The 12,269-nt window shown below is 43.3% G+C and overlaps 1 protein-coding gene across 1 annotated transcript in view; it reads left to right on the top strand.

Annotated features, from left to right (window-relative positions):
* Window positions 1-12,269, top strand: part of kif21b (kinesin family member 21B) — a 117,210-nt gene that overhangs the window by 51,455 nt on the left and 53,486 nt on the right. Inside the window, 6 exon segments of the mRNA XM_056301305.1 lie at window positions 3,175-3,324; window positions 4,739-4,873; window positions 5,764-5,928; window positions 6,717-6,832; window positions 7,245-7,324; window positions 7,327-7,439. Coding sequence (XP_056157280.1) covers window positions 3,175-3,324; window positions 4,739-4,873; window positions 5,764-5,928; window positions 6,717-6,832; window positions 7,245-7,324; window positions 7,327-7,439 — 759 coding nt within the window.

Raw genomic sequence — 12,269 nt, 5'->3', positions numbered from 1 at the left:
TGGAAAAGCATCGTTAAGACTCCGTGGTCATCATGGGTGTAGTGATCAGAATGCGAAGTAGTTTCAGAGTTTCTGAAAACACATCCTGTAAGTTGTTATTGTTGAAAAAAATTAAACAATGCCATTGCACTGCTGCATGTCCTGAAGTGAGAGTTCTCGTATATGAGTGAAAGTTCTGTTTGCAGACGTGGTTTGCTTAACATTGAATATGCATCAACTGCCTTTCTCAATGCTCCTGTGGGGAAGTCTTTTGAGTATCAGGAAAACGCTCACTGTCAAACAGGATAGCCGCAGCCAAGTAAGTGCCTAGTAAAAGCAAACCTATCCCTCGTGTTGGAAATTACTGTGTCACACACCTTGTATGCCATTCGCTGCGAGTTTCAAACGTTCTCTTGTCTAGACCCTGCATCAGTATCAATTTGTCAAGCACAAAGAGAAGGCACAGAGTCGCAAACTTTTGAAATAGCATCAACAAAGTTTTTTGTGACTGTGTTTGCACAGCGTCAATATTTCTCTTCTGAAGCCGTGCAAAGAGTGCGTCTACCCGGGGCATGATTTGGTGGAACAATTCTAGGAAAAAAATAAATTCTTTATCCACCAGCATACCACAGAAACCTTAAGCCTCTCTGACTGTGGGTGAGTCAAAATCTTGAGATGCTTGAATAGCGTTGAAGCATTTGAGAAAAATATCCTTGTTCTCATAAACTGTGCTGACAGCATGGCTATGAAAGTTCCAACGCATCTGTGACACGCGCGGTAGCCCCCTCACTACAATCTTGTCCGAAATAGCAGTTCTCTTCGGAGAACATGAGTAATAGGCTGAAAAGCCACTGATATCAGAAAAAAAGCAACGCACTGCCGTTATCGAGGATATGGCCTGTTGCATCACCAAATTCAACTGATGTGCATAACAGTGTATGAAATATACGTTGTGATAAATGTCCTGAATTTTCCTCCTCACTCCACCTGTTGCCCCTCGCATTACACTAGCCCCATCATATGTCTGCGCTATTCGCCTATTCCTGTCCATCTCCGTCTCCAGTGATCAAACCACATTCAGCTGCTCCAGAAGCACTTTGCAGATTGATTCTGCAGTCGTGCCTCCATCAATTGATTTGAAACAAAAAAATCTCTCCTGTACCTACACTGTTAGCTGAGTCTATGTAACGGAATACAATGAGCTGGCAGTTTGTAGAAACATCTGTCGTTTCATCAGCCTGCACTGACATGAATTCTGTGTTTTTCAGGTCCTGTATAATATATCCCTGCATTATGTCTAGCCTGCAACTGAGTAGCTCGTTCTGGATACTTTTGGACTTACCTTTGAAAACTGGTGCCTTTTCTAGGTGCTCTTGCATTGCAGTATCCAATGACGAAAGTAAATCCTCAAGGCCATGGAAGACGCCAGGGTTATTGGATGATTTGGTCTTGTCGTGTCCTCCAAGGGCTAGTTCAAATGCTGCACAGAATTTTATGCAGTCTATAAGCTTTGACAGAATGTGCTGGTTTTTGTCCACCTCCTTATTGTGATTCCGCATACTCACATGGTAGCTCTGGTCAAGCTGTGCTGCTGTTAGCTTGACCAAGCATGGCTAGTTTCATAGCACAATGTAAATTTGCTTTGCTTGACTCGTGTTTCTCAGCCCGTTCTGAAAAGTGCCTCAAATCACTTAGCCCTGTGTTAATCCACATATCTCCTTGTGCTGACCCTGCTACAGATGACTGGAACAATAGGAACGGGAAACAGAATACTGTATTCCGTGTTGAGCAACCACATAACCATGTTGTCTTTTCATACCATGTTCACGAAAATGTCCTGTTGTAGGTTTTCCTTTGTTCGCTGAGTAATATTAATGTCTGGTCTATCAGGGCCAAGCTGCTTAATTACTAACTTGTCTTGTAATTGTAGTCATTCAAACCGTTTTTTTAAAATAAAATTTACACTGTTATACATAGCAGGTGCAACAATGCTGGTTGCCATTTCTGCAGTAGTCTAAACATGTGGACTAACTCAAGAAAACAGTAGAGGGCTGCAGAGTACTTGAGTAGGTGTAACCAGGTTAAAATTAATGTTTTTATTTTATTTTGTTTGAGTATGAAATATCACCAAATCCTGTCTGTGTGATGTTATTTGTGTTTACTACATTTTATTTTATGTCATTATTTACTTTTATGTATGTTTTACAACGACCGTCATATACGTGTACTGTCGCTTTAAGAGAGAGGTCTTGTGGGTACACGGAAGAGGGAACGCGGGAGAGGCCATTTTTGTTTTGTGGGAGGAGTCTCAAGCAGCGATCGAGCCGAGCCACACGTGTTTCTTACGGTAGGACAGTTTTGCTGGTTGAGGAGAACGTAACCTTGAGTATCCCTGTAAGAAGATACTGCAAGCTGTGGGATAAAATACTTGTTTATCCTTTCTTACATCGGAGTCCCGTGGACGGTTTCTCCTTCTAATGCACACGAGTGAAGTCCGGGCAGTGGTTGAACTTCGACCCCCACGTCCGTAAGAAACACCGCTCCCGCTGGAGGACTGGACGTTTGTCGAAGGGTTTGAAACCAAAATAAATGGCAAGGTGGGCCAAATAGAGTCCTGTGTGTCCCCCCTCCTTCCTTGATCATGATGATGATGATGATGAGAGACTGAGGGCCCCCCACAACACCTGGGGCCCCACCCAACTAGAACACAACGCAGAGCTACTGATGAGAGTGACGGGCGTGCAGCAGGCTGACCAGCATAGAACAGCATAGGACTGCCCCGTTACATAGGGCAGACTCATTTCTGCCCCAGTGAGCCTCTATTGGCGCTTATTGCAGTTCCCATCTTTGACCACAAGGCGCGATATTAAATCTGCCAGCGAAAGCGGGGCACTGAGGTCTCCTGCCCCAATATTGTGCAACGCACTAAATTCAGACCAAATCACTGAAATGGCGATTTTAACTTTCAAATATCAAAAGTTGTTGATTAGCTTGATTCATTTATTGCACAAAAACTAGGTAATATTTATTGCAATGTAAATTATGATGTATTAACACAGAAAGAGTTTATGAGGAGGAACTATGTTTTTTGGTGGATGATTTTTATTTAGTGGGGCGCTGCCCCACCTGCCCATATGAACAGGCCGCACCTGGGTCCAAGAGTGTGTTCCTTATTCAGTTTCTTGTTTATTGTAGTTGTACAATGAAGAGATCCTGGATTTGTTTGATGGAACCAGAGATCTGGACAGTCGGAGCAGGAAATCCAACATTAAGATCCATGAGGATGGCAGCGGTAGCATCTACACCACTGGAGTCACCTCCAGATTGGTACACTCGGAACAGGAGGTGCGTTTGAGGAGACATTAAGTGTTAATAAACAGGGCAGTATGTTTCTCAGTTATCAATAATGATATTTATCATCCATTACCAGATGTAAAACAGTATTTTTTCTAAACTTTTGTTGAATAATAAAAAAAAAGAAAAGCTTTAGACCAGTGGTTCTCAACCTTTTTGGTGTCCTGGACCCCCTGGGTATTTTTGATCTACCCTGATGACCCCTCCACCTGATCTTGGGGGAGGGGGGTTGCAATTTGATAGAAACAGTAGAAACTGCATTTTAAATTGCATTATAGCATTTATTCACTCTGGGGCAAAAATAAGAGCTTTCAGTTGTAACTTAGATATAGTTAACAAAACAGAATTCTTATGCAGTAACTTTCAGATATATGTAACAAAACAGAATATGTATTCAGTAACTTTCAGATATATGTAACAACAGAATTTTTATGCGGTAACTTTTAACAATGCAAACGGGAGCGAGATCTACACTTGTGAAACAGATGTAATTAGAGAAAAAAGTCCTGTTACCCTTTATAGTTTAGGTAGAGTAAAATAATCCTATTTCTATAAATGTCATAGGATCTTTTTTTTTAAGATATTTTATTTTCACGGACCCCTTGCAATTACACCACGGACCACTAGGGGTCCGCGGACCCCCGGTTGAGAAACACTGCTTTAGACCATGTATTTCCTCTCTCTTTCGCTCTCTCTCTCTCTCTCTCTCTCTCTCTCTCTCTCTCTCTCTCTCTCTCTCTCTCTCTCTCTCTCTCTCTCTCTCTCTCTCTCTCTCTCTCTCTCTCATTATATATATTTATATTTATATAGCCTTTTTTTTTTGGAAACCGTCAATGGTGTTGATAAAAGTGCTCAACTAATGAGGAGTGGAATATCAATATAGATGTAGGAAAAAAAAACTTGTAATACATAGCAGTACAAGCTTGTTTCGTGCGTCACACACTCATCAGCTGCTGATATATATATAGTATATGTAGATATGTGTAGATATATGAATACTGATAGTAATTGATGTCAAGTCAAGTCAATTTTATTTTTATAGCCCAATATTACAAATTTGCCTCAAGGGACACAACATCCTGTCCTTAGACCTTCACATCAGATAAGGAACAACTCCCTAAAAAAGAAACCTTTAACAGGGAGAAAAAATAGGAAGATACCTCAGGGAGAGCAACAGAGGAGGTATCTCACTCCCAAGACAGACAACGTGCAATGGATGTTGTGTTTACACAATTTACAGAACACAACATTAAAAGAAGATAACAGAATTATGATGGAATATGATGTTAAGATGGGATGTTATGTTATGAATGTGATGTTAAGAATGTGATGTTATGATGTGATATTAAGAATATATTTTTGCTGAAAAACATGAGCTACCACCCACGTCATGTTTTTGTTGCAGCTGCTGCAGTGTCTGAGGCTGGGCGCTCTGTCCCGCACCACAGCCAGCACCCAGATGAACGCCCAGAGCTCCCGTTCTCACGCCATTTTCACCATCCACCTCTGTCAGATGAGAGTCTGCCAGCAGCCTCAGCTGGTGAGAGAGAGAGAGAGAGCGAGAAAGAGAGCAGGGGGTGGGGGTGGGGATGGAGAGACAGAGGGAGGAAATGGGTATTGGAGGAGGGTAAAGAGAGATGAGTGAAAGACGGGAGACATGGCTGGAGGGAGTCGAGGTATCATGACCTCCTCACCACCCACCTCTGTCAGATCAGTCTGTCAACAAATGGGAGGATGGAGGGATAGAGGGAAGCAGCAAAAGGGAAATGAAGGAGGGGTCGAAAAAAAATGTTGGGAAGAATGGAAAGCAAAGAAGATTGAAGGAATAAATCAGGAATAGCTTGAAGTTTACAAACTGTGGCATGGTGGCCCAGTGGTTAGCACTGTTGCCTCACAGCAAGAAGGTCCTGGGTTCGAACCACAGGCCATCCCAGTCCTTTCTATGTGGAGTTTGCATGTTCTCCCTGTGTCTGGGTGGGTTTCCTCTGGGTGCTCCGGTTTCCTCCCACCATCAAAAAGGCATGCACGTTAGGGTTAATACTCCTGTCTGTGCCCCTGGCCAAGGCAATTGAAAGAAGAACTGGAGTTTTTCCCCGGGCGCTGTAGCTGCCCATTGCTCCTATACAATAGGATGGGTTAAATGAAGAGAACACATTCACTGTATGAATACAATTCATTGTAAGAATACAATGACAAAATAATGTGGCTTTCTTCATTTCTTTAAAAGTTTACGAACTTAAAATCACAAAACCGATTTCGCAGTAGAAAGGAAGCATTGACAAGGTTAGTCGATGATATGAAATAGTTCCTTGAGTGTGAGAAACTAAAAACTCATGAACTATTGTTGTATCTCATTTCATTGTCTATCCTCATTGCATATCTAATGTGTCCCCCTCTCCCTTCATCTTCTAGGAGAATGGGGGAGGAGAGAATGGGGAGATAAATGGTGTGGACTCAAGCCCCCTCGCCCAGCCAGAGTATGAGACACTCATGGCTAAGTTTCATTTTGTTGACTTAGCTGGCTCCGAGAGGCTTAAACGCACAGGGGCCACAGGAGAAAGGGCCCGTGAGGGCATCTCTATCAACTGTGGACTGGTAAGAATGAATGGAAATGCCTACATAGTGCTTGTGTGTGTGTGTGTCCATTTGCAAATTGTGGTTTCTTAGTAACTCATGGACGACCTGAGAGGGACGTCTGCCGTTGTCCCCCTTCTTAATGGACACTGCCTTGCTACAACTACGCCTGCAGTACAGGTGCGCCGTGGGTCTGGGCAGTTTCATGCTTGTTATGTAACATAGTTCATACCTATTTTTTTTTGTGTGGTTTTTCCCCTCTTTTCTACCCCAATTGTATCCGGCCATTACCCCACTCTTCCAAGCCATCCCGGTCGCTGCTCCACCCCCTCTGCTGATCCGGGGAGGGCTGCAGACTACCATATGCCTCCTCCGATACATGTGGAGTCGCTAGCCGCTTCTTTTCACCTGGCACTGAGGAGTTTCACCAGGGGGATGTAGCATGTGGGAGGATCACTCTTCCCCCCCAGTCCCAACAGGCGCCCCGACCGACCAGAGGAGGTGCTAGTACAGTGACCAGGACACATACCCACATCCGGCTTCCCACCTGCAGATGCGGCCAATTGTGTCTGTAGGGACGCCCGACCAAGCCGGAGGTGACATGGGGATTCAAACTGGCGATCCCCGTGTTGGTAGACAATGGAATAGGACCGCTACGCTACCCAGATGCCCAGTTCATTCCTATCTTGACACAGTTATCATATAGTTCCTATCTTGACTGACGTCAGCATGTCAAATAATGGTAACAAGTATTTGATGATTTGTGTGCGTGCGTGCATGCATGCATGTGTGTGTGTTTTTTTTTTTAGCTTGCCCTGGGTAATGTGATAAGTGCTCTTGGGGACCAGACTAAGAAAGGTGGCCATGTTCCCTATAGAGACTCAAAACTCACTCGCTTACTACAGGACTCACTGGGAGGCAACAGGTACAAACGCGCGTGCACACACACACACACACACACACACACACACACACACACACACACACACACACACACACACACACACACACACACACACACACATTACACAGAGAAAAATGATTGATAATCGTAATAACTCAGACTAGTCAAATATATTTGTAAATACATTGCATACAAAAAGAGCACAGCATGTACATTCCAATATATACCTAATAATGATAAAATTGATGCTGTGACATAACTCCCAACACACACACACACACACACACACACACACATATATATATACATTACATAGAGAAAATCTTTAATAGTCCTTAATATTGATAAAATTGATAACCCCCACCACACACACTCTCACGCAACACACAAACGGCGGCTCCATCTCTAACTCTTCCGTCTCCATGCTCTCCAGTCTTACGGTGATGATCGCCTGTGTCAGTCCATCAGACCGGGACTTCATGGAGACACTGAACACTTTGAAGTACGCCAACCGGGCAGGAACATCAAAAACAAGGTGGTGGTGAACCAGGACAAGACCAGCCAACAGATCAGCGCCCTGCGCGCTGAGATAGCACGTCTTCAGATGGAGGTGATGGAGTATAAGGCGGTAAGAAATTGATTTGGGGGGGGGGGGTCGTTTTAATTTCGTTGATGGAAAATATGGTGAAAAAATATTCACCCGTCACTTTTTTTTCCATGATGAATATGAGCACAAAAAAAATAATTAGCTTTTAGTTCATACCAGAATACATATAAATAAACAGTCAGACAGGCATCACTGAACCTGTTTTTAATCAACATAAAAAGGCTTTGTGTTAATTACTTGATGAAAACCACATGAAAATTATTAGTCAACGGTCAGATGAAAAGTTTTATAACTAAATCAGAAGTTGCTGTTGTAAACAAAACTTTAAGGAAACTGTTTTTGTTTACAACAAGTTTTAAATAAGTTATTGTCCTGTTTTTGTCACAGAAAAAAAAATCTGTTGGTGGGCATTTTTCATTGTATTTCTCTGCAGTAAAATAAACACTGAATGAGAGGGAAGGAAGTGGTCATAGGCTCCATTCACAACTGGTACCAAAATGTTACATGTAGCTGTAGATATATGCCGTCCATGTAACAGATGAACCCATCACCCAAACCCATCATTATGTGTGTTGCTGTTGTCTGAATTCTGTCCACATGCTAACTGTATCTTATACATACATCCTATGTAAGCAGACAAATAGATAGGGGGGTGCTAAGTTCATCTGTTGTCAAAACAAAACAAAAAAATTTGAGGAATTTTCTCCCTTTTTTCTCCCCAATTGTATCCCAATTACCCCATTCTTCCGAGCCATCCTGGTCGCTGCTCCATCCCCTCTGCCAATCCGGGGGAGGGCTGCAGACTATCACATGCCCCCTCCGATACACGTGGAGTCGCCAGCCGCTTCTTTTCACCTGACAGTGAGGAGTTTCGCCAGGGGGACGGAGTGTGTGGGGAGGATCACGCTATTCCCCCCATTTCCCCCTCCCCCCTGAACAGGCGCCCCGACCAACCAGAGGAGGCGCTAGTGCAGCGACCAGGACACATACTCACATCCAGCTTCCCACTCGCAGAAACGGCCAATTGTGTCTGTAGGGATGCCCGACCAAGCCAGAGGTAACACAGGGATTCAAACTGACGATCACTGTGTTGGTAGTACTGCTGTCACATTATATTCGAATATCGAATTTAATTTCGAATTTGCATAAAAACACGAGATTCGAACGTAAATGGGGAAATTCGAATTAAATAAATAAATAAATACATTGATTGTACTTTAAAATTATTAATTAATCAATGTCAAAAATGCCGAAAGTAGGCTACGGCAAGAATTCCAGCTCTAATTACCCATAAGTCCATTACCCATAAGTCCATGGAGCGGAAACGTAGGCCTAGGCTGCAGCCAGAAACGAGAAAATGGAGGAATTTGGTGCTGCCAACAACGAGCCCGATGACCAGCATACCATAAAGATCGTCACTCCAGAGAATCTTAGGAGTGCGATTTGGAAACACTTTGGTTTTTGGACTGTAAATGGAAAGACTGAAAACAAGGACAAGGTAATATGCAAACTATGTGAGCGTGAACTAGCATACCATAGTTCCACGACCAACCTATAGCATATCAGCTCCTTCACGCCTCAGGGCGCCTACGCTTCCGATGGCCTTACGGTCGCTCCATCCCACTTCTGACACCAATGTAGCGAATTCGGGGGGACAACGCAACCACAGGAACTGCCGCGGCCGGGAAGAGAACCCGTATCGCCCGCACCGCAGGAGGCATCGTTAACTGCTCGACTAAAGGGTCAGACCCGCCAGCCAGCGGCCAGCGTGTCTTCTTATCCATGCACGTTACAGTACATATGAAATGATCTGCAGGGCATCGGAACAACAGGCAGCTGTTGCAGCTGTAATATTTGAGAAAAAATGGTCAAATCTCGAACTAACCACAACTGAATGGTCCATGGTCGAACAGATGCGTGAAATACTTAGACCGTTCAAGATTGCGACTGAGGCTTTGTCAACTAACAAATATCCCTCAGCTTCTGCTGTATTGCCTTTACAGCATGTACTACTGTGTCAAATTGGCTCACCCACTAATGCAATGCCCAGCTTGAGGGAAATGACTGCAAAGATCGACACAGATTTGAGGAAGCGTTATGAAAAAAATAATCAAGCAACATTCATGTTATTGAATAAAGCAGCATACCTGGATCCCCGCTTTCATAGTTTAATGCATTTATCAGAGGAACAGAAGGACCAAGTGCACGCAAACATTAAAGAAGAAATGGCCGTGAGATTTGAAAGTGGGACAGATGAGCATTCGTTAAGCTCAGACACTCATGCACGAAAAACGGCCCTGACGGCAATGGGCGATCTGTTTGGAGAAACATACAAGGGAAGGGGCGAGACGAGAGACCACCAAGACAATGTACTGCACCAAGAGATGTGGTCCTGCCGAAGAGAGACAACGATGCCAGCAGACAGCAATCCTCTTCTATGGTGGAAGACGCTGGGTAGCGCAAAATATCCCCACCTGGCGCAGCTTGCAAGAAAGTAGCTGAGTGTTCCCGGGACATCAGTGCGTTCTGAGCGAATCTTTTCCACAGCTGGGAATATTGTTAACAAAAAGCGCTCCGCTCTTGACACTGAACACGTTAACCAGTTGATATTCCTGGTGAATAATTTGTAGCCTCCCAGTCCAGTTAGGCCTATGTGTAGGCTATGTATAATCGTATTTACAAAGGCCACATAACCCACTATTTTTTATTTTATTATTACTATTATTATTTATTTTAGTTATTTAGTTTGGTGGGCTTGCGTAGGCTACTTATAGGCCACGTTCTGTTAGTAGCCTACGTTACATTGCCATGGCAGCGCTGAATGCAGCCCAATTGCCGTGAGGATTATTGACATTATTATTACTTTTTGAGAAGCATACTCTGTGGTAATTGTTTTTGAAAATATGGCAACATTTGACTTCATAATTTGCATTAAACTTCACTAATTATTTCGACCGAAATATGTTGTCTGTCTGCTTGTCCCTTCTTGTGGATACAAATGGTAAAACGCATGATCAAAATAATTACTGGTCAATAAATTACGGGTTATTTTTAGTCTTGCCATTTTAAAGACCGTTTTTTACGTGGAAATTCGAATCCAAATTCGAATATGGGTACAATTCTGCCACGAATATCGAATATGTTTTTTTCTTAAAGTGACAGCCCTAGTTGGTAGGCAACGGAATAGACCACTACGCTACCCAGTTGTCAAAACAACACCTGTCAAATTTGTTTTGACAGGTGGAGGGTCATCAGAGGTGACATTACTTTACAGCCTGTATTTATTTTTTCTGTCAATGGACGGGGGTCATTTTGTGCAAAACTCAAGGCAGAGGCAACTGCCGTTCTGTTCACAACCGGTTTTGAATGCGACTTCAGTGATAAGAGAAAGGAGTGATGAGTCGTGGGGGAAGTTCTTGCTGAAATCCAGTGAGCCTGAAAAGTTTGCCATGTCGAGGTCATTAATATAGACCACAACTCTAGCTTCAGTCTCAAAGAGCTTTATGGCACGTCCTATCCTTAGACCCTCGATTCGGATGAAGAAAAACTCGAAATAAAAAAGTCCCAGAAAAGAAAAGGGAATAATTTCAGGAAGAGCAACAGAGGAGTGAGCTCTCTCCCAGAATGGTTCGGTATGGAGTTGTTGCCGAATGGACAAGGCAGAAAATAAGGTGACATATAGAAATATAGTGCTTAGTAAAAAAATGTATTGGCTAGACTCAGTGATAATGAAACTTTGCAAAGCATAAGGGTGCTTTGCAAAATGGAAAGTAGTGGATGTTGAGATAACACTGCTTTCAGAAGCAAGGTGTTGAGTGGCTTCCAGTACATTGTTACATTTGGCCATGGAGATGATGCATGTACCATGTAGGTGCGACCCTCTTGCTAATATGGACACATGGTACAGAATGTATTTACAGCTGGCTGGCGTTTGCTGAGATCAGATTGCAGATATGCCCTCCGAAGGTATAGTGTGGCTAATTTGATTGCATTCAGGTCGCAGTGCATCTCACATGCATTTACACTTCAAACAGATGCAGATTAATTACCCAAATATAAATCTTAATACCAGGGTGTAAATGACATAATAAATGGGATTTGGAGGGCAGGGTGGGAGAGGGAGAGGATGACTTCCAGTGGAACTGACTGGAATGAATAGAGGGAGAGGAGGAGGATATAAGAGATGTAGATAGAAGGGGATAAATGAATGAAGGAAGGGGATTAGAAGAAATAAAGAAGAGGATGTGCAGCACATCTGTTGGTAGACGTGATGAAGTAACATACATAAAAGCAATGAGAGAAAGGGAATGATCTCAAAGAAAAGGGACAGATAAAGGTTAAAACAGCTGTGGAATGGAAGCTGAGCAGAGTTAAGGGGAAAGAGGGGTAGACCAGTTCTGATTGATGAGCTACAAAGTCGTGAGAGAGGGATAGATCGAGAGAGGCAGTGTTAGAGAGCGACGTGCCTCGCTTACAGATGGCATCAGACAGCTCAGCAGCGTCAGAATTGAAGGAGACCATCACTGAAAGACACAAAACAATTTATGCCTCCTGTATAATGCAAACTGAGCCCGACTCAGATGGAGATGCAGCAGTATTGACAACATCAACTTGTTTACGCCAAAATAAAGTTGTAAATTGATGTTTGTGCTCCGGTGATCATCTCCTTCAATTCTGCCCAATGCGCTTTTTCCAAGGATGTCCCCGAGCAGTTTGAGCTGCCTGTAAAGTTGTAGGATTTTTTTTCGGAGCTGATGTGACTGTTACAATGTAAGGTAACAGGGAGGAAGGGTACCAAGAAAAGAGGGGGTTGTAATAGGAGGAAATTGACAGAAATCAATGGAGAGGTGG

Source organism: Lampris incognitus, chromosome 2 (genome assembly GCF_029633865.1).
Source record: "Lampris incognitus isolate fLamInc1 chromosome 2, fLamInc1.hap2, whole genome shotgun sequence".
Lineage (NCBI taxonomy): Eukaryota > Metazoa > Chordata > Actinopteri > Lampriformes > Lampridae > Lampris > Lampris incognitus.
The sequence above is the reverse complement of the archived record's forward strand: the minus strand, read 5'-3'. Positions and strand labels throughout refer to the sequence as shown.